At 42.4% G+C, this 23,796-nt stretch overlaps 1 protein-coding gene across 1 annotated transcript in view; it reads right to left on the bottom strand.

Moving 5' to 3' along the window:
- TSPAN33 (tetraspanin 33) overlaps nucleotides 1-13,243 on the bottom strand; it is a 33,855-nt gene extending 20,612 nt beyond the window's left edge. Inside the window, exons 1-2 of the mRNA XM_060776366.2 lie at nucleotides 13,082-13,243; nucleotides 1,230-1,287 (exon numbers count right to left, since the gene is read on the bottom strand). Coding sequence (XP_060632349.2) covers nucleotides 1,230-1,287; nucleotides 13,082-13,198 — 175 coding nt within the window. The 5' untranslated portion in view covers nucleotides 13,199-13,243. The remainder of the gene's footprint in view (nucleotides 1-1,229; nucleotides 1,288-13,081) is intronic.
- Nucleotides 13,244-23,796: the final 10,553 nt, after the last annotated feature.

Raw genomic sequence — 23,796 nt, forward strand, 5'->3', positions numbered from 1 at the left:
CTATTTAATTTCTCTCTATTTCTCTCTTACTTCAATCTATCTTTCTGGCTCTCGCTCTTTTATTTCTCTCACTCTTTCTGTCACTTCCCCTCTTTTATTTCTTTTTTTCCCATCTCCTTTTCTCTTTTATTTCTATTTCTCTCTTACTTCTATTACCTTTCTTGCTCTTTTCTATCATTTCTCCTTATTTCTCTTCCTCTTTCTTTGTTTACTGTCTTTCTCTCACTCTATCTTTCTCTTCTCTCTTTTATTTCTCTTTTTTCTTTTATTTCTCTTTTTGTCTTTCTCTTTCACTCTTTCTCTCTCTCTTTCTCTTTCATTTCTCTCTACTCTTGTTTTGATCTTTCTTGTTCTCTTTTGTTTCTATCTCTTTCTCTCTTTCTGTATTTTTCTTTCTCTTTTATTTTTCTTTCATTCTTTTTCTCTTCCTCCTTCTTGCTATCTTTCTTTCTCTTCCATTTCTCTCTCTCTTTCTTACTTCGATCTATCGTTCTGGCTCTCTCTTTCTGTCACTTCCCTTCTTTTATTTCTTTTTCTTTCTATTTCTTTTTCTCTTTCATTTCTATTTGTCTCTTACTTAGATTATCTTTCTTGCTCTTTTCTATCTTTTTTCTTTTTATTTCTCTTCCATTCTCTTTACTGTCTTTCTCTCACTCTTTCTTTCTCTTCCCTCTTTTATTTCTCTCCCCCCTTTTTCTCTTTCTTTTATTTCTGTCTCTTTTTCACTTTCTTTCTTTTCCTCCTTCCTTCTCTCTTTCATTTTTCTCACTTCTCTCTTACTTCTATCTTTCTTGCTCTTTTATTTCTCTCTTTGTCTCTTTCTGTATCTTTCCTTCCCTCTTTTTATTTCATTCTTTTTCTCTTCCTCCTTCTTGCTATCTTTATCATTTCTCTCTCTCTTACTTCAATCTATCTTTCTGGCTCTCCCTCTTATATTTCTATCTCTCTCCCCCTCTCTTTCTTTCATTTTGCCTCTTTTATTTCTTTTTCCTTCTATCTTTTTTCCTCTTTCACTTTTTCTTTCTCTATCTCTCTTTCATTTCTATTTCTCTCTCTTATTTCTATTACCGGTATCTTTCTTGCTCTTTTTTTATTTCTATCTCTTTTTCTCTCTCTTTCTGTCTCTTTCTTTCTCTTCCTCTTTCTTTCTTTCTTTCTTTCTTTCTCACTCTTTCTTTCTCTTTCATTTCTAACTCTCTCTTTCTCTCTCTCTCTCATTCATTCCTTACCTGCATGCTTCATCAGGCGAGCATAGACCCCGATGGCCACCATCACCATTGAAATCATCTGGGGGAAAAAGAAGCATGAATTGATTCCAAAAATACTCAAATACATTTCAATGCAAAATATCATTCCAATTTTTTTAAAAACTAATAATATTAGACCATCAGCTAGAACACTGACACGGGACGGTCCCATCCCTGCATGACACCTTCTTTAGATAATTGGAAAACAAAGAGCTTTGAGATGGCAGGCACGGATGAATTAAACACGGCTTCGAAAGATTTTAACAATAATATAAATACACACACACACATATACATATATATGGATCCCTCGGTTATTTATCTATCATGTCAGTATCAACCAGACAATTGTATTACAGACAGACAAAACAGAGCTTGCAAACTTGGCATTCTATTAAATGTCCTTCGACCAGTATCTGGCCACTTGGAGTGCCTCTGGTGTTGCTGCAAGAAGGCCCTCCATTGTGCATGTGGTAGGGCTCAGTTTGCATTGCAGCAGGTGGTCAGTGGTTCGCTCTTCTCCACACTCACATGTCGAGGATTCCACTTTGTGGCCCCATTTCTGAAGGTTGGCTCTGCATCTCGTGGTGCCAGAGCGCAGTCTGTTCAGCGCCTTCCAAGTCGCCCAGTCTTCTGTGTGCCCAGGGGGGGGAATCTCTCAATTGGTATCAGCCATTGATCGAGGTGCTGGGTTTGAGCCTGCCACTTTTGGACTCTCGCTTGCTGGGGTGTTCCAGTGAGTGTCTCTGTAGATCTTAGAAAACTATTTCTAGATTTAAGTCGTTGACATGCTGGCTGATACCCAAACAGGGGATGAGCTGGAGATGTCTCTGCCTTGGTCCTTTCACTATTGGCTGCCACTTCCCAGTGGATGTCAGGTGGTGCAATACCGGCTAAGCAGTGTAATTTCTCCAGTGGTGTAGGGCGCAGACACCCCGTGATAATGTGGCATGTCTCATTAAGAGCCACATCCACTGTTTTAACGTGGTGAGATGTGTTCCACACTGGGCATGCATACTCAACAGCAGAGTAGTAGAGCGCAAGGGCAGATGCCTTCACTGCGTCTGGTTGTGATCCCCAGGTTGTGCCAGTCAGCTTTCGTATGATATTGTTTCTAGCGCCCACTTTTTGCTTGATATCCAGGCAGTGCTTCTTGTAGGTCAGAGCATGGCCCAGAGTGACTCCCAAGTATTTGGGTGTGCTGCAATGCTCCAGTGGGATTCCTTCCCAGGTCATCCTCAGGGCTCAGGATGCTTGTCTGTTCTTAAGGTGAAAAGCACATGTCTGCGCTTCAGATGGATTAGGGATCAGCTGGTTTTCCCTGTAAGAGGCAGTAAGGGCACCTAGGGCTTCAGAGAGCTTCTGTTCAACCATCTCAAAGCTCCCTTCTTGAGCGGTAATGGCACGATCATCAGCATAGATGAAGCTCTCTGTCCCTTCTGGCAGTGGCTGGTCATTTGTGTAGATGTTGAACATGGATGGAGGAAGCACACTCCCCTGAGGCAGGCCGTTCTTCTGTTTCCGCCATCTGCTTCTCTGGCCCTGGAACAACAATTTATTATGATCCACACAGTCAAAGGCTTTAGAATAGTCAATGAAACAGAAATATATGTTTTTCTGAACCTCCCTGCCTTCCTCCATTATCCAGCATTTGGATATTGACAATCTGGTCTCTCGTTCCTCTGCCTTTTCTGAATCCAGCTTGTGCATCTGGCCACTCTCGCTCCATGTATTGCTGGAGTCTTCTTCCTTGCAGGATCTTGAGCATTACCTTACTGGCATGAGAAATAAGGGCCACTGTATGGAAGTTTGAGCAGTCTTTCACATTTCCCTTTTTTGGTATGGGGATATAAGTTGGTTTTTTCCAGTCTGATGGCCATTCTTGTGTTTTCCATATTTGCTGGCATATGGCATGCATCACCTTGACAGCATTATCTTTCAAGATTTCAAACAGTTCCGCTGGGATCCCATCACCTCCTGCCGCCTTGTTGTTAGCAATGCTTCTTAAGGCCCATTCAACCTCACTCCTCAGGATGTCTGGTTCTAATTCACTCACCACTCCATCAAAACTATCCTCTATATTATTATCCTTCCTATACAGATCTTCTGTATAGTCTCGCAACCTTCTCTTGATCTCTTCAGCTTCTATTAGGTCCTTGCCATCTTTGTTTTTAAGGCCCATTCAACCTCACTCCTCGGGATGTCTGGTTCTAATTCACTCATCACACCGTCAAAACTATCCTCGATATTATTATCCTTCCTATACAGATCTTCTGTATAGTCTCCCCACCTTCTCTTGATCTCTTCAGCTTCTATTAGGTCCCTGCCATCTTTGTTTTTAAGGACCATTCAACCTCACTCCTCAGGGTGTCTGGTTCTAATTCACTCACCAGACCATCAAAACTATCCTCGATATTATTATCCTTCCTACACAGATCCTCTGTATAGTTTTGCCACCTGTTGAACTGCAACCCAGCTTTTGCCCTTTCTTCTTCCACCTTGATCAGAAGGCTCCTCAGTTCCTCCTTGCTTTCGGCCATCAAAATGGTATCATCTACATATCTAAGTTTGAGCATACGTTAGCATTTGACTTTTTTGGGATGGGGACAGAAGTCTCTTCATACCACCAAGAACTCCTCTATGGAAAATATCTATGGACTGATAAATTAATTTCAACTTGCCAAAGAAAAGATGACACTTGGAAGGATTCCTAAACTCTTGGATCAAAGTAAAAAATCGTCAATTGTCCGAAACTCCAGCTATTAAAACCTGGCAGACTTCCAAACTGAGAAAAGTAATAGTTTGATAATGTAATAATTGGATTGTAATTAGAAGGGATCGGTGCAGCACCTTTGTAAACAGCGGCCATCCTTGGTATTTGTACATGCCTAAGCGATTCCAATATTTTCAGGTAGAATCCAAGTAATCAATGATCCAAATCCCTAATCAATAATACTTATAAATCTGTGATACGAGGAAATAATAATATGACTTGAATATCTCTTATCCGATTCGAATACATTCAGAAGTATCAATCTGCATTACTTTTTTCCATGGGTAGTTGAAACTGTATCAAACTGCATTAAGTCTACAGTGTAGCAGTATCAAACTGCATTAATTCGGCCATGGCATCATCATCGGTATTATTATGGCGGTAGAAACAGTATCAAACTGCATTAATTCAGCCATGGCAGTTAAAGCTGTATCAAACCGCATTAAATCTAATGCAGATGCATTAAAGCCATAGGTAATTGCATTAATTTTTCTATGGCATGATTATGACTATTATTATGGTGGCAGCGGAAACAGTATCAAACTGCATTAAATCTAGAGTGTAGGTACATTAAAGCAGTATCAGACTATATTAATTCAGCCATGACAGCTAAAATGGTATGAAACCCTATGAGGAGCGGCTTAGGGAACTGGGCATGTTTAGCCTGAAGAAGAGAAGGCTGAGAGGAGACATGATAGCCATGTATAAATATGTGAGAGGAAGCCACAGGGAGGAGGAGGGAGCAAGCTTGTTTTCTGCTTCCCTGGAGACTAGGACGCAATGGAACAATGGCTTCAAACTACAAGAGAGGAGATTCCATCTGAACATGAGGAACATGACTGTGAGAGCCGTTCAGCAGTGGAACTCTCTGCCCCGGAGTCCTTCTTTGGAAGTGTAAAGAGGCACTAATCCCACCGCTTGTCAACAAAAAATGTAAAGAAGCAGCGCAAATCTCACTAGATGCCACCAAAATTATGGGAGGAAGTATTAATCTTCTTTATAGCCACTAATATTCTGTGAGGAACCTTCTTTTAGATATCAATTAAGCTGCCACCAATATGTTTAGAGACGCTGGTTTAGGTCTCTGTTTATCTTTAGTTGTGTTGTGAGGTGACTTTGGTAGTGTGGAATGCACCAAGCATGACAGCAATCGAGGAGGCAGGTTTGAAATATAAAGAGAACAAGTTTTATTGCTAACAGAATGTAATTGTTGCAGTTTTGAGAATTTGAACTTGGCACAAGGCTTGATGTTACAAAATGGCTGGTTTGAGATACATGCTTCTGATGATACAATTCTACAAACTTCTTCTTAGTGAAGTGCTTATACTACTTCAGAGTTCCCTATTGTGAATGTCCACACTGTTTGCCCTATACTCGGAACAAACCACTGATCACCAGTCTTTCCTTACTGGCAATCCTGAAGACCCCCTCTGTTAGATTCTTTTAACCTAAGCAATCTAACAAGGTAACACCTTCAGCTCTCTTGCTGAAGAAATATTCACAAATTCTAGGAACTACTGAATTCTCACAGCTTCACAACAGAGCCCTAACTGGCTATCCTCTTCCCCGGGTCTCTTCCACCGGACTGAACTACTTTTCCCAGAGTCCTTTCTTGACTCTGCTATTTCCCAGAGCCCTTAACTGGCTCTGCTCTTTTCCGGGTCTCCTCCACCGGACTGGAGCTTAACTGCCACTTTCAGACCTTTTACTCCTTTAGCTCCGCCCACCTCCTCTGCTGCCTTGTCTCGTCACCATGGCAACCTATCCCTCACAGCTAGGCCATGGCAATAAATGTAATACATAAATACAGTTTAAAACACAGTACATTTAACACTCTATAATAAACATTATAAATAACACTTTATAATGAACACATCTCTACACCTTCCTCCCCAGAAATATTATTTTTTTGGACCATTCTCAGTCCCAGAATGGCAAAAAAAATAATTCCACATATTATCCAACAATAAATACATATATATCAATTCTGAAAGGAAAACATATTAGGGTTAAATACATTTCAATTACACATATATACAAACCTTTAACCTACGAAATTCTAATATCATCTATGGATGTGGTATCCAAGTCTCACATTTTTATATTTATACCTAAACAATATATCTAAACATTTCTATATTTATATATATAGTTGTAAATATTTATTGCCTATTGTAAAACATATATACTTACCACACTTTATTATAATGGGATTATATCTTATATCTATGGTATGAAACATATACAGTTCACCACTGTAATAACATCCTATATTTTATAAGTCTATAATAAAACAGTATACCCATTTGGTTTAAATATTACACTATACTATTTTATACTATATTACACATACATTACCTTTATACATTAACATATATAATTGACCTTCTACCTAGTCTGGTTAATTTATAAGACATTTATCTATATATCATACCACAACTTTTCTCCATACATATGGTCTCAATTTGTTAATAGCCCACACAATAGTTAAACTCCCACATTTGATCATTGACATAGATGTCTTAGTGTCTAATGTCCCATGGTTCAAACACAACCTCAGTTGTATTGGACCAACTGTCTACAGCAATGTCTCTTTATGATGATCTTTTAGCTTCTTTTTTCCACTTCTTCGTTTCTTCTTTTTAGGTTTCTTCTTTTGTCTCTTGATGTCTTTTCGATTACCTGGAGATATGGTTTTCTTCCTCACACGATGTCTGCAAGTCTTTTCTCCTCTCTTTTTTGTTGCTGGGGTATCTTCTTTTAATCTGACCTTCCAATTATCAGGAACAGTTCTGTTTCCATCGATTTTCAGGGCTTGAACAATGGCTTGCTTCCATGAAGCATCAGGTTGTAGTGAATAATCTGGAATTCCTTTAGCATCTTTTCTTGGCACTGAAGAGAATTCACTGTCATTAGAAGAACGAACACGAATATTGTCCTTCTTCATGGCAAGCTCATCACTGCTATCTGGACAAACTTTTAAAGCTAGAAATTGCAGCTTTTTCTTTTTATCACCACCAATATAGTCTGCGTACATCAGCTCTCCTATCAGACCATCAGCTTGGCTTTTATTCTCTCCTTCCTCTCCGTTCAAGGATAAAGGAGATCTCTCTTCCGACACATGGCCAAATCTTCTCTTTCTGTTCACTTTCTCTTCAGATGTATGGATCTTTGTTTCACAGAAGACCCCTGGATATTCTGAACTCGCATCAGCTCCTACTGTCACATCCAGAGTTTGTTTTCCTTTAGCTTTCTCTTTTACTTTTATTTTATTGTTTTTGTCGAAAAGTTCGGCTGAGGTAATTTCTTTATGTGGAGCTGAAGGAAATACATCTTTTAAGGTCAAGGATTCCTCTTTCTCCTCAGAGTTTATCACTTGTCTTTCCAGACCTATTGTTTCTATACTCTCTTCACTGGCTCTCAGATAATCAGCCACTGGAATCGGCTCTGCTGCAGGGCTTGTTCCTCGTTTGCATGGTCTCTCCTGGCTGTACACTTCTGACTTTATATTTGGAACACCACCTCCAGCAATAAATCTATAGGGTCGTTCTTCTGCTCTTTGTTCCTGTTGAATTTCCTCAACTCCTCCTGTCTTCTCAACAACCTTAGCAACTGTAGCACTGGCTTCTGGGCTCTCATCCCCATCTTGTCGGATGGCAAAACACAGGGCTTTCTGTTCAGGGCTTTTGTTGATACATTTTTTTTCCCCACAAGCCATCTTACAGTATTTAATCTCCTCAGCCAAATCATTTCCAATTAAACATTGGTATGGTATGTCAGGACTGACTGCAAAATCCCACACACCCTTCCATCCTTCATATTGTATTGGCAAGGTCACCACGGGTGTCGGGATCGCGGGACCTAAACCTTTTAATTTTATTTCAGAGGTTGGCTGCTGAAATCTCTGAGGTATTATTTCGGGATGCACTATGCATATTTCGGAACCTGTATCTCGGAGTCCTTTCCTGTCTTTGTGATCAATAGAAATGGTTTCTAAATAGTCCTTAGATGGGCTGCCTGACAGGATGAACAAACATTGTTTCTCTCCAGGCTCTGAGCTTGAACTCTCCTTTGCAACAGTAACCGGTTCTGCCTTTGGTGTTTCTTTCATTTTATTTATAAAGAGGGTTGTTTTCTCATTCCTTAACAGAGGACATTGATATTTTATATGATCCAATTTTCCACATTGATAGCACCGACGTTTTACCTCAGGAGCAGTTGGTCTTATTACACTCTGCCTCCTATAGATGGTGTTTTCTATGTCAGAGCCCTTTTCATGTTGTGGGCGCGTTTGTTGTGGATAAAATGGCTGCCTGTCTGTTCTTTTGTCCCCTGGTAGATCTTCCCTTTTAAATCCTTCTTTCAAGGTTGTTATTTGATCTGCCATACCCGCTGCCTCTACAATCGTGGATGGCTTGCGATCTTGAATCACCCAACGAATTTCATAAGGAACTAATTGGAAAAATTGTTCCAATTTCAAAAGTTCCCTCAGCTGATGATAATCTTCTACCTCAGACGTCTTTATCCAACTATCGAACAGTTGAGACAATCTAGAGGCCACCTGAGCAAAACTTTGTGTTTTATCTTTCTTCAATGTCCTGAACTTAAATCTATAATATTCAGGAGTCAATCTATATTCCTGTTGAACCTGCTTCTTAAACAGATCATAGTCTCTACAAGACTCCTCCGGCATCTGTCCATAAATCTGTAAAAGCTTCTCATTTATCTGAGGCCTTAGGTATATCATCCATTTGTCTTTAGCCAACCCAAAATCTCGACAACATCTCTCAAAAGATATAAGGAATTTCTCTGGGTCATCTCCTTTGGTAAATTTTGGGAATTTCTTTGTCAAATCTGGGGTATCCACTCCAGATCTCCCTTCCTGGACAACACTGGATGTTTGAGACAAAGTCAATCTTTGTTTTTCTAGCTCAAACTCCATTCTCTTTAATTCTAACTCCTGTTCTCTCTCTCTTTGTTTTTCCTCCATCTCTAGTTCTAATCGTCTCATCTCTAATCGTTTTTCCTCCATCTCCAGTTTGTATTTATAAGCCATTTCTGACATAGGCACTGGCTCTGTCTCTGCCTCAGAGCCCGAACTTTCCCCTATGTCTCCCTCTCTTTCTTCAGCCAGCTTTCTCTGCCGCCTGGTAGCCATTTTTCAGCAACTTTTACCTCACAACTTATTTTAAAATCAAACTTAAGGCACTCGATCAGTTGTTACTCGAATCCCGTCGTCTGCCACCAAATTATGTAAAGAGGCACTAATCCCACCGCTTGTCAACAAAAAATGTAAAGAAGCAGCGCAAATCTCACTAGATGCCACCAAAATTATGGGAGGAAGTATTAATCTTCTTTATAGCCACTAATATTCTGTGAGGAACCTTCTTTTAGATATCAATTAAGCTGCCACCAATATGTTTAGAGACGCTGGTTTAGGTCTCTGTTTATCTTTAGTTGTGTTGTGAGGTGACTTTGGTAGTGTGGAATGCACCAAGCATGACAGCAATCGAGGAGGCAGGTTTGAAATATAAAGAGAACAAGTTTTATTGCTAACAGAATGTAATTGTTGCAGTTTTGAGAATTTGAACTTGGCACAAGGCTTGATGTTACAAAATGGCTGGTTTGAGATACATGCTTCTGATGATACAATTCTACAAACTTCTTCTTAGTGAAGTGCTTATACTACTTCAGAGTTCCCTATTGTGAATGTCCACACTGTTTGCCCTATACTCGGAACAAACCACTGATCACCAGTCTTTCCTTACTGGCAATCCTGAAGACCCCCTCTGTTAGATTCTTTTAACCTAAGCAATCTAACAAGGTAACACCTTCAGCTCTCTTGCTGAAGAAATATTCACAAATTCTAGGAACTACTGAATTCTCACAGCTTCACAACAGAGCCCTAACTGGCTATCCTCTTCCCCGGGTCTCTTCCACCGGACTGAACTACTTTTCCCAGAGTCCTTTCTTGACTCTGCTATTTCCCAGAGCCCTTAACTGGCTCTGCTCTTTTCCGGGTCTCCTCCACCGGACTGGAGCTTAACTGCCACTTTCAGACCTTTTACTCCTTTAGCTCCGCCCACCTCCTCTGCTGCCTTGTCTCGTCACCATGGCAACCTATCCCTCACAGCTAGGCCATGGCAATAAATGTAATACATAAATACAGTTTAAAACACAGTACATTTAACACTCTATAATAAACATTATAAATAACACTTTATAATGAACACATCTCTACAGGAAGCTTCTAAACAGAGGCTGGATGGCTATCTGTCAGGGGTGATTTGAATGCAATATTCCTGCTTCTTGGCAGAATGGGGTTGGAATGGATGGCCCATGAGGTCTCTTCCAACTCTTTGATTCTATGAAACCACATTAAATCTAGGATTTATTTGTCGTGTGAGGGCAACCAGTCAATTGTATTACATTTCTAACAGAACAAAACAAACAGACAGACAAAACACAAAGTTTGCAGACTTGGTGTTCTATTAAATGTCCTTTGAAACAGACCCCTTATTTAATTATTTTGTCAGGAGCAGACCTAACAGTTGCATTGCATTTTTTAACAAACAAAACACAAGGTTTGCAAGTTTGGTAGTTGATTAGATGTCCTTTGAGCAGTATCTGGCCCCTTGGAGTGCCTCTGGTGTTGCCGCAAGAAGGTCCTCCCTGGTGCATGTGGCAGGGCTCAGGTTGCATTGCAGCAGGTGGTCAGTGGTTTGCTCTTCTCCACACTCGCATGTCGAGGATTCCACTTTGTGGCCCCATTTCTTGAGGTTGGCTCTGCATCTCGTGGTGCCAGAGCGCAGTCTGTTCAGCGCCTTCCAAGTCGCCCAGTCTTCTGTGTGCCCAGGGGGGAGTCTCTCATTTGGTATCAGCAATTGGTTGAGGTGCTGGGTTTCAGCCTGCCACTTTTGGACTCTCGCTTGCTGGGGTGTTCCAGCGAGTGTCTCTGCAGATCTTAGAAAACTATTTCTAGATTTAAGTCGTTGGCGTGCTGGCTGATACCCAAGCAAGGGATGAGCTGGAGATGTCTCTGCCTTGGTCCTTTCACGATTGGCTGCTACTTCCTGGCGGATGTCAGGTGGTGCAATACCGGCTAAGTGTAATTTCTCCCGTGGTGTAGGGCGCAGACACCCCGTGATAATGCGGCATGTCTCATTAAGAGCCACATCCACTGTTTTAGCGTGGTGAGATGTGTTCCACACTGGGCATGCGTACTCAGCAGCAGAGTAGCACAGCGCAAGGGCAGATGTCTTCACTGTGTCTGGTTGTGATCCCCAGGTTGTGCCAGTCAGCTTTCGTATGATATTGTTTCTAGCACCCGCTTTTTGCTTGATATTCAGGCAGTGCTTCTTGTAGGTCAGAGCACGGTCCAGAGTGACTCCTCCCAGGTATTTGGGTGCGCTGCAATGCACCAGTGGGATTCCTTCCCAGGTAATAATCCTCTGAGCTCGGGATGTTTGCCTGTTCTTGAGGTGAAAGGCGCATGTCTGTGTTTTAGATGGGTTGAGGATCAGCTGGTTTTCCCTGTCATAGGCAGTAAGAGCACCTAGAGCTTCGGAGAGCTTCTGTTCAACCATCTCAAAGCTCCCTGCTTGAGCGGTGATGGCACGATCATCAGCATAGATGAAACTAGCATCAGCATAGATAATTATTATTATTATTATGGCAGTAGAAACAGTATCAAACTGCATTAAATCTACAGTGTAGCTGCATTAAAGCAGTATCAAACCGCATTAATTCAGCCATGGCAGTTAAAACGGTATCAAACCACATTAAATATAGTGTAGATGCATTAAAACAGTATGTAAACACATTAACTTAGCCATGACAACACTATTATTATTAGTATTATTATTATTATGGTAGTAGAAACAGTATCAAACTGCATTAAGTCTACAGTGTGGATGGCTGCACCCAGAGACCATGCCCCAGAGGCAGCCTTAAGGGCCTAGGTGTGTTAATCTTTCTAGACACGTGTACACTAGACACGTGTACAGGCATGCACGTCTGAACCCAGCCATGTTGCAAGACTATTAAATCTACAGTGTGGATGGCTGCACCCAGAGAGACCATGCCCCAGAGGCAGCCTTAAGGGCCTAGGTGTGTCAACCTTTCTAGACACGTGTATACTAGACACGTGTACTGGCATGCACGTCTGAACCCAGCCATGTTGCCAGACTATTAAATCTACAGTATGGAAGGCTGCACCCAGAGAGACCATGCCCCAGAGACAACCTTAAAGGCCTAGGTGTGTTAACCTTTCTAGACACGTGTATGCTGGACACGTGTACAGGCATGCACGTCTGAACCCAGCCATGTTGCAAGACTATTAAATCTACAGTGTGGATGGCTGCACCCAGAGAGACCATGCCCCAGACACAACCTTAAAGGCCTAGGTGTGTTAACCTTTCTGGACACGTGTATACTAGACACGTGTACGGGCATGCACGTCTGAACCCAGCCATGTTGCAAGACTATTAAATCTACAGTGTGGATGGCTGCACCCAGAGAGACCATGCCCCAGAGAGAACCTTAAGGGCCTAGGTGTGTTAACCTTTCTAGACATGTGTGCGCTAGACACGTGTACAGGCATGCACGTCTGAACCCAGCCATGTTGCAAGACTATTAAATCTACAGTGTGGATGGCTGCACCCAGAGAGACCATGCCCCAGAGGCAGCCTTAAGGGCCTAGGTGTGTTAACCTTTCTAGACACGTGTATACTACACACGTGTACTGGCATGCACGTCTGAACCCAGCCATGTTGCCAGACTATTAAATCTACAGTGTGGATGGCTGCACCCAGGGAGACCATGCCCCAGAGGCAGCCTTAAGGGCCTAGGTGTGTTAACCTTTCTAGACACGTGTACACTAGACACGTGTACAGGCATGCACGTCTGAACCCAGCCATGTTGGAAGACTATTAAATCTACAGTGTGGTTGGCTGCATCCAGAGACCATGCCCCAGAGGCAACCTTAAAGGCCTAGGTGTGTTAACCTTTCTAGACACGTGTATACATGCACGTCTGAACCCAGCCATGTTGCAAGACTCACCCAGAAGACCATGTTGAAGAAGAAGAGCAGGTATTTCACCAGCGGGCTAACGAAGGAGAAGTCCTCCCCGTGCTGGGGGTTCACCGGCCTCTTCGCCATGACCTCAGACAGGAGCATTCACCTGCAAGCTGCACCAGCGCGGGGTTTTTAACCTGGCAGGGTAAACCCCGCCCCTTTCTTGCCTGGGCGCCCGCTCATTGGCTGAGCGCTCTCCTAGGACGCTTTCTATTGGTTCCTCTCCCCTTCACTCAGCCTCTTCCCCGCCCCTTTCGAACCTTGTTGTATCATTTCTCCAGGCACCACCTGTAAGGAGTCCAAAGGGAGGAGGGGGGAGCTCTTAAAGGGGCCGCGCAGGGGTAGAAGGGAAGGTGAACCAGGTGGAACATTGCTTGGTTTGTTTATTTAATATTATTGAAGAACAGTGATATAGTACAATATATTAATGTATAATACTAATATTGTGTTATGCTAATTGTATATACATATAATAGGGATAATATTATAATGCAATGCAATATAATACTGTAATATACTACTTAAATTATTTATATATACTATATAAATAAAAATGTAATGATCAATGTATTGTCGAAGGCTTTCATGGCCGGAATCACTGGGTTGTTGTAGGTTTTTCCGGGCTATATGGCCATGGTCTAGAGGCATTCTCTCCTGATGTTTCGCCTGCATCTATGGCAAGCATCTCACTACCTCAGAGGATGCTTTGCATAGATGCAGGCGAAACGTCAGGAGAGAATGCCTTTAGACCAGTAGTTCTCCACCTTCCTAATGCCATGACCCTTTAGCACAGCTCCTCATGTTGTGGTGACCCCCAACCATAATGTTATTTTCGTTGCTACTCCATAACTGTAATTTTTGCTCCTGTTATGAATCGTAATGTAAATATCTGATATGCAGGATGTATTTTCAGTCGCTGGAACAAATTTGGCACAAATACCCAATACGCCCAGATTTGAATACTGGTGAGGTTGGGGGTGATTGATTTTGTCATTTGGTAATCCTGGAGTTGCTGGGATTTATAGTTCACCTAAAATCAAAGAACCTTCTGAACTCCACCAATGATGGAATTGAATCACTTGGCACACAGAATTCCCATGACCAAGAGAAAATACTGGGAAGGTCTGGTGGACATTGACCTTGAGTTTTTTGGAGTTGTAGTTCACCTACTTCCAGAGAACACTGTGGACTCAAACAATGATGAATCTGGATCAAACTTGGCATAAATACTCAATATGCCCAAATGTGAACACTGGTAGGGTTTGGAGAAAATAGACCTTGCCATTTGGGAGTTGTAATTGTTGGGATTTATAGTTCACCCACAATGAAATAGCATTCTGAAGCCCACCAACGATTGGACCAAACTTTCCACACAGAACCCCCATGATCAACAGAAAATACTATGTTTTCTGATGGTCTTTGGTGACCCCTCTAACACTCCCTTGCGATCCCCACAGGGGTCTCGACCCCCAGGTTGAGAAACACTGCTCTAGACCATGGCCATATAGCCCGAAAAAACCTACTACAACCCAATGTAATGTTCGTTTGTAGGATTAGCATAATTGACACCAAATTTGGACACAATAACAATTATCAGGCCAATGAGTGACCATCACTCACAAAAACACTGAAAAACACAGCAGAAGAGACTTAAAAGCCAAAAAATAAACAATACATTGCAACGCATGCGCAAAACCACATATATACACATAAACACAAATATATACACACATATATACACACAAAACATATATACACAGACTGGGCCACAGCAATGCGTGGCAGGGGACGACTAGTCTATATAAATAAAAATGTAATGTTTATTTGTGGGATTAACATAACTCAACAACCAATGGATTAATAGACACGAAATGGATTAATAGACGCAATACACCTGTCAGGCCAATGAGTGACCATCACCCACAAAAAGACTGAAAAACATAGCAGAAGAGACTTAAAAGCCAAAAAAATAAATAATACATTGCTATGCATGCACAAAACCACATATATACACAAACACACATATATACACAAATATATACACACACATATACACACACAAAGCACATATACACAGACTGGGCCACAACAACGCATGGCAGGGGACAGCTAGTATACTACAATATAACAATATATAATAATAATATTGTAATATAGTTATACTAATATGTGAAATATAATTACTACAGATAACATATAAGGTAAATGTAAAGGTTTTCCCTTGACATTAAGTCCAGTTGTGTCTGACTCTGGAGGTTAGTGCTCGTCTCTATTTCTAAGCCAAAGAGCCGGCGTTGTCCGTAAACACCTCCAAGGTCATGTGGCCAGCATGACTGCATGGAGCACCGTTACCTTCCCGCCGGAGCAGTACCTATTGATTTACTCACATTTGCATGTTTTCGAACTGCTAGGTTGGCAGGAGCTGGGGCTGACAGTGGAAGCTCACGCTGCACTCCAGATTTGAACCTGAGACCTTTCGGTCAACAAGTTTAGCAGGTCAGTGGTTTAACCCACTGTGCCACTGGGGGCTCCATAACATATAATAATATATAATTATATGCTGTTTTACTATTGTATATTGTATATTTTAAGTTGTAATGTTGTTGATTGTGAGCCGCTTTGAGTCCCTCCATACGGAGAGATAAATAAATAAATAAAATTATATAGTTCAAAATAAAGACTTTCGGAGAGTTTTAATGGTCACTATTCATGCTTCCTTTAAACCAGCTGTGTGTCCGTGTCACAGCTCAGTTAGCTGATGATCTGTTTTGGGCTTTTTAAAAGCGGACATGTGCTGGAGTAGTCTCCAGCAGCAGCAATAATAATAATAATAATAATAATAATAATAATAATAATAATAATAATACCTTCGGCCTTGGAAAACTACATCTCCCAGAAGTCCACAGCCATGAGCCCTGTTCGTTCATCAGGTGCCAAACTGCATTCATTCTATATTGTATGTAGATGCACCCTACTAGGAGCCCTTCCACGCAGCCCTACATCCCAGAATATCAAGGCAGAAAATCCCACATTATCTGAGTGTGGACTCAGATAACACAGTTCAAAGCACATATTGTGGGATTTTCTGCGTTGATATTCTGGGATATAGGGCTGTGGGGAAGGGTTAGGGTTTTGCTATTTTTCAAAAAAATTACACACGGAGAATGTCAAGGTATTAATGCTAGGTATTTACAAAAGCGGCATCAAACCACCAGTTTCCAGAACGAAATTGTGGAGAATGTGCTTCTCAAAGGCTTTTAATGCATGACTCATTGCTAGCAACCGGGGCCCATGCGCACACTATGCAATTTGGAGCAGTATGATGCTCATTTAGCTGCCATGGCAACAGCCTATGTAATCCTGGCTTGACAACAGTTCACAGGAAAGGGATCTATGGCTCCTTCTACACTGCCATATAAAATCCAGATTATCGTCTCTGCTTTGAACTGGATTACCTGGCAGTGTAGATTTATATAACCCAGTTCAAAGCAGATAATCTGGATTATTTGACTTGATAATAGAGATTTGATAGCAATTTAGAAGAGGCCCTAGAGTTCAGAGGAGACTCCTTCTCAGGAGGTTTTTCTTTTTATTTCAAATCTATACATTTATTAATATTTGAAGCTGTTTTGAGTCTCCTTGAGGAGAGAAAAACCAAGATATAAATAAACATGATGATAATTTAATGATATTCTTCTTCTTCTTCTTCTTCTTCTTCTTATTATTATTATTATTATTATTGACACAAATGCACCAATGCCAGCAGACTCTACTACAACAGATATTGTGGATTATCTCCCCTGATATAGAATCAAAGAGTTGGAAGAGACCTCCTGGTACCATCATCCAGTCCAATCCCATTCTGCCAAGAAGCAGGAATATTGCATTCAAAGCACCCCTGACAGGTGGCCATCCAGCCTCTGTTTAAAAGCCTCCAAAGAAGGAGCCTCCACCACACTCCGGGGCAGAGAGTTCCACTGCTGAACGGCTCTCACAGTCAGGAAGTTCTTCCTCATGTTCAGATGGAATCTCCTCTCTTGTAGTTTGAAGCTATTGTTCCTTTGCGTCCTAGTCTCCAGGGAAGCAGAGAACAAGCTTGCTCCCTCCTCCTCCCTGTGGCTTCCTCTCACATATTTATACATGGCTATCATATCTCCTCTCAGCCTTCTCTTCTTCAGGTTAAACATGCCCAGTTCCCTAAGCCGCTCCTCATAGGGCTTGTTCTCCAGACCCTTGATCATTTTAGTCGCCCTCCTCTGGACACATTCCAGCTTGTCAATATCTCTCTTGAATTGTGGTGCCCAGAATTCTGTGTTATATGGCTGTGTGCAGTGGCCCTTAAACACACAGTGAAAATATTGCTGTAATCCCATCCCTCTATCCTTTTAAACAGTTTCTTCATTCTATCTTAATATCTTAATTCTGTATTCAATCTTCAGTCCTATTTTAGCCACTTTTGTTATTTGTTGAGTTCCAGGGCCAGAGAAGCAGATGGCGAAAACAGAAGAACGGCCTGCTTCAGGGGAGCGTTCTTGCTCCATCAATGTCTAACATGCAAACAAATGATCAGCCACTGCCAGAAGGGACAGAGAGTTTCATCTATGCTGACGATCGTGCCATCACCGCCCAAGCAGGGAGCTTTGAAATGGTTGAACAGAAGCTCTCCAAAGCTTTAGGTGCTGTTACTGCCTATTACAGGGGAAACCAGCTGATTTCTCATCCATCTAAAATGCAGACATGTGCATTTCATCTTAAGAACAGACGAACATCTCAAGCTCTGAGGATTATTACCTGGGAAGGAACCCTACTGGAAAATTGCAGCGCACCCAAATACCTGGGAGTCACTCTGGACCGTGCTCTGACCTACAAGAAGCACTGACTGAATATCAAGCAAAAAGTGGGCGCTAGAAATAATATCATACAAAAGCTGACTGGCACAACCTGGGGATCACAACCAGACACAGTTAAGACATCTGCCCTTGCGCTATGCTACTCTGCTGCTGAGTACGCATGCCCAGTGTGGAAAATATCTCACCACATTAAAATAGTGGATGTGGCTCTGAATGAGACATGCCGCATTATCACAGGATGTCTATGCCCAACAGTGCTGGGGAAATTACACTGTTAAGCCGGTATTGCACCACCTGACATCTGCCGGGAAGTAGCAGCCAATAGTGAAAGGACCAAGGCAGTGACATCTCCAGCTCATCCCCTGTATGGGTACCAGCCAGCACATCAACGACTTAAATCTAGAAATAGTTTTCTAAGATCTACAGAGACACTCGCTGGAACACCCCAGCAAGCGAGAGTCCAAAAGTGGCAGGCTCAAACCCAGAACCTCAATCAATGGCTGATACCAAATGAGAGACTCCCCCCTGGGCACACAGAAGACTGGGCGACTTGGAAGGCGCTGAACAGATTGCGCTCTGGCACCACGAGATGCAGAGCCAACCTCAAGAAATGGGGCCACAAAGTGGAATCCACGACATGCGAGTGTGGAGAGGAGCAAACCGCAGACCACCTGCTGCAATGCACCCTGAGCCCAGCCACAGTCACAATGGAGGACCTCCTTGCGGCAACACCAGAAGCACTCCAAGTGGCCAGATACTGGTCAAAGGACATTTAATCAATTACCAAGTTTGCAAACTTTGTGTTTTGTTTGTTTGTTTGTTTTGTTAAAAATGTAATACAACTGTCTGGTTGCTCCTGACACGATAAATAAAAAAATAAATAACCGCTGGGGAAATTATACTGTTTAGCCGGTATTGCACCACCCGACATCCACTGGGAAGTAGTAGCTTGTAATGAAATGACCAATTATTATTAATTATAATAGCAGCAGTAGTAGTATTTAGTGGCCCCCTGGTTGGCATAGCAGGTTGAACCACTGACGTGTTAAACTTGCTGACCAAAAGGTTGGTGGTTTGAACCTGGGGAACAGGGTGAGCTCCTGCTGTAAGGCCCAGCTTCTGCCAACCTAGCAATTTGAAAACATGCAAATGTGAGTAGATCAATAGGTACTTCTTTTGCAGGAAGGTAACGGTGCTCCATGCTGAACATAAGATCTTGAAGGTGTCTATGGACAATGCAGGCTCATCGGGTTAGAGTTGGACACGTCCAACTCCTGGAACGACTCCATCAGCACTGCCTCTGAAAAATCCTGCAAATCTCTTGGGAAGACAAGTGGACAAATGTCAGCGTGCTGGAAGAAGCAAAGACCACCAGCATTGAAGCGATGCTCCTCCGCCATCAACTCCGCTGGACCAGCCACGATGTCCGTATGCCCAACCACCATCTCCCAAACAGATGCTCTACTCTGAACTCAAGAACGGAAAACGGAATATTGGTGGATATTATTACTATTAATAATATTAAAAACTATTGATAATAACAATAAAAACACTCCAATAACAATAATTGCATAACAATGACTCTGTTATTATTATATTGGAATTATTATTATTATGCATAACAATGGCTCTATTATTATTAGTGATAGCAATAATAATATTTGCAATAAAATACTTTAATAATTATAATAATTTCAGAACAATGACTCCATTGTTATTACTATATTGGAATTATTATTACTATGCACAACAATTACTCTGTTATTATTATTAATAATTACAATAATACTTGCAATAATAATACATTTTTACCTAGACGTTTAAACTATATTGTCACTTGCTTTGTGGAAAAGTGAATAAAACAATAACATCGTATTATTATTTGATACACGACAAAATTAGTACACAGAAAACAAGGTCACTCTGCTGGCTGTTGTATTGGATCACACATCGGACGCTTCCCAAGTGTCTAGGACTGTGTGATGTATCGGAGAATGTGTGCAGATCTGAGTAGGGTGGCCTTCTGCAGCTGGCCGATGGTAATCTTGTCAGCGCCGATTAAGTGCATGCCAAGGTCTTGAGGCACTGCGCCCAGTGTGCCGAACACCACTGGGACCCCCTTGACTGGCTTGTGTCAGAGTCTTTGCAGTTCGATTTTTAAATCCTCATCTCGTGTCAGCTTTTCCAGTTGTTTCTCTGAAATCGTGCTGTCACCTGGGATTGCAACATCAATGATCCATACTTTGTTTTTTCCCACGATCCTGAGGTCAGGAGTATTATGCTCCAAAACTCTCTGTCTGAATCTGGAAGTGCCAGAATAGTTCGGCATGTTCATTCTCTGTAACTTTTTCCAGCTTGTGATCCCACCAGTTCTTTGTCGCAGGCAGATGGTGTTTGTGGCACAAGTTCCAATGAATCATTTGAGCAACGGTGTTGTGCCTCTGCTTGTAGTCTGTCTGCACAATCTTTTTGCAGCAGCTGAGGATGTGATCTATCGTTTCATCTGTTTCCTTGCAGAGTCTACACTTGGGATCTGTTTTCAACTTTTCAATTCTGGCTTTGATGGCCTTGGTTCGAATGGCTTGTTCTTAGGCTGCCAGAATCAGGCCCTCCTTCATCTCCTTTTTCAGAGTTCCATTTGTGAGCCACAGCCATGTTTTTTCTTTGTCAATTTGGCTCTCAATTTTCCCCAGGAACTGTCCATGGAGAGCCTTCTTTTCCCAGTTTTCTCTTCTGCTTTGGATTGTGTTTTTACGGTATTTGCTATGTTTTTCGCACTTTAAGCAGTTTACTACTCTTGATATTATTATTATAGAATCCTAGAGTTGGAAGAGACCTCGTGGGCCATCCAGTCCAACCCCATTCTGCCAAGAAGCAGGAATATTGCATTCAAATCACCCCTGACAGATGGCCATCCAGCCTCTGTTTAAAAGCTTCCAAAGAAGGAGCCTCCACCACACTCCGGGGCAGAGAGTTCAACTGCTGAACGGCTCTCACAGTCAGGAAGTTCTTCCTCATGTTCAGATGGAATCTCCTTTCTTGCAGTTTGAAGATATCCCACTTTTTCTCTCCACAAGGAGACTTTTACTTACATTAAAAGCATTTCAATGGAATTATAATACATATACAAATATTAAAACAGAATTAAATATCATTAGTATTAAAAACAATTAAGTTAAAGTTCATTAAAAAACATATTCAAAACTAAAAACCATAGTAAGGGAAGTGTGAGAATGGAGTACTTCTTCCACTTTGGTAAAGTTACTTTTTCGGGTTACAGCTGCCATTCAGAATGCTCTGGTTGAGACAGCTGCAACTGCCCAAAGTATCAAAAGCAACTGGAGCTGTAGTTTCAGAAGTAAAAAGCTGTAGTTTCAACTGGAAGCTGTAGTTTCAGAAGTAATTGGCAACTAGTTTCAGAAGTAACTAGAAGTTTTAGTTTCAAAAGTAACTGGAGCTGCTGTTTCAGAACTGAAAACTGTAGTTTCAGAACTAGAGCAGTAATTTTAAAACTATCTGGAAGTTTTCGTTTCAAAAGTAACTGGATTGGTAGTTTCAGAAATAACTTTTTGAGAAAGTAACTTTGGGTCTGTGCATGAGGCCGCCCCCATCCTTCCTTCCTTTTGTGGCTTCCAAGAGTTACTTTTTGAGAAAGTAACTTTGGGCTTGAGCATGAGTCTGCCTCCTTCCTTTTGAGGCTTCCCAGAGTTACTTTTTGAGAAAGTAACTTTGGGCCTGAGCATGAGGCCGCCTTCTTCCTTCCTTTCATCCTTCCTTTTGAGGCTTCCCAGGGTTACTTTTTGAGAAAGGAACTTTGGGCCTGAGCATGAGGCTGCCTCCCTGCTTCCTTTCATCCTTCCTTTTGAGGCTTCCCAGAGTTACCTTTTGAGAAAGTAACTTGGGCTTGAGCCTGATTTCTTTCATCCTTCCTTTTGTGGCTTCCCAGAGTTACTTTTTGAGAAAGTAACTTTGGGCCTGAGCATGTGTCTGCCTCCTTCCTTCCATCCTTCCCAGAGTTACTTTTTGAGAAAGTAACTTTGGGCCTGAGCCTGATTCCTTTCATCCTTTTGAGGCTTCCCAGAGTTACTTTTTGAGAAAGTAACTTTGAGCTTGAGCATGAGGCTGCCTCTTTCCATTTGAGGCTTCCCAGAGTTACTTTTTGAGAAAGTAACTTTGGGCCTGAACATGAGTCAGCCTCCTTCCTTCCTTTTGAGGCTTTCTAGAGTTACTTTTTGAGAAAGTAACTTGGGCCTGAGCATGAGGCTGCCTCCTTCCTTTTGTGGCTTCCAAGAGTTACTTTTTGAGAAAGTAACTTTGGGCCTGAGCATGTGTCTGCCACTTTCCTCCCTTTTGAGGCTCCAAGAGTTACTTTTTGAGAAAGTAACTTTTGGCCTGAGCATGTGTCTGTCTCCTTCCTTCCTTTCATGGCCTCCCAGAGTTACTTTTTGAGAAAGTAACTTTGGGCCTGAGCATGAGGCCGCCTCCTTCCTTCCTTTCATCCTTCCTTTTGAGGCTTCCCAGAGTTACTTTTTGAGAAAGTAACTTTGGGCCTGAGCATGAGGCCACCTCCTTCCTTCCTTTCATCCTTCCTTTTGAGGCTTCCCAGAGTTACTTTTTGAGAAAGTAACTTTGGGCCTGAGCCCGATTCCTTTCATCCTTCCTTTTGAGCCTTCCCAGAGTTACTTTTTGAGAAAGTAACTTTGGGCCTGAGCCTGATTCCTTTCATCCTTCCTTTTGAGCCTTCCCAGAGTTACTTTTTGAGAAAGTAACCCTGGGCCTGAGCCTGATTCCTTTCATCCTTCCTTTTGAGCCTTCCCAGAGTTACTTTTTGAGAAAGTAACCCTGGACCTGAGCCTGATTCCTTTCATCCTTCCTTTTGAGGCTTTCCAGAGTTACTTTTTGAGAAAGTAACTTTGGGCCTGAGCATGAAGCCGCCTCCTTCCTTCCTTTCATCCTTTCTTTTGAGGCTTTCCAGAGTTACTTTTTGAGAAAGTAACTTTAGGCCTGATCATGAGGCTGCCTCCTTCCTTCCTTTTGAGGCCTCCAAGAGTTACCTTTTGAGAAAGTAACTTTGGGCCCGAGCCTGATTCGTTTCATCCTTCATTTTGATGCTTTCCAGGGTTACTTTTTGAGAAAGTAACTTTGGGCCTGAGCATGATTCCTTTCATCCTTCCTTTTGATGCTTTCCAGGGCTACTTTTTGAGAAAGTAACTTTGGGCCTGAGCATGAGGGTGCCTCTTTCCCTCCTTATATCCTTCCTTTTGAGGTTACTTTTTGAGAAAGTAACTTTGGGCCTGAGCCTGAGCCTTCCCAGTTACGTTTTGAGAAAGTAACTTTGGGCCTGAGCCTTCCCAGTTACTTTTTGAGAAAGTAACTTTGGGCCTGAGCCTGAGGCTTCCCAGTTGCTTTTTGAGAAAGTAACTTTGGGCCTGAGCCTGAGGCTTCCCAGTTACTTTTTGAGAAAGTAACTTTGGGCCTGAGCATGTCTGCCTTCTTCCATTTGAGGCTTTCCAGAGTAACTTTTTGAGAAAGTAACTTTGGGCCTGAGCCTGAGGCCTCCTCCTCCCTCCCTCCCTCCCTCCCTTCTCCCTTCCTTCCTTCCTCCCTTTTTCCCGCCTCCCGCCCCAAAGCGGCCCACTTCCGGTCTGGGCGCCTGTTTCCCACCCGGGCCCTTTTCGCGGAGGCCCAAAGTCACGACGGCCCTCCTGAGGCGCCGGAAGTGCGTCTCCCGTGGCTGCCGGTTCCCGCGAGGGCGCCTCCCCGCTTCCTTCCCTCGAGGCCCGGCTCCCTTTTCCCTGTGGCAGGCGGTGGGCCTTCTTCTCGTTGCCGAGGGTGGAAGCAAGAGCGCGC

Source organism: Anolis sagrei, chromosome 5 (genome assembly GCF_037176765.1).
Source record: "Anolis sagrei isolate rAnoSag1 chromosome 5, rAnoSag1.mat, whole genome shotgun sequence".
NCBI classification, from domain to species: Eukaryota; Metazoa; Chordata; class Lepidosauria; order Squamata; family Dactyloidae; genus Anolis; species Anolis sagrei.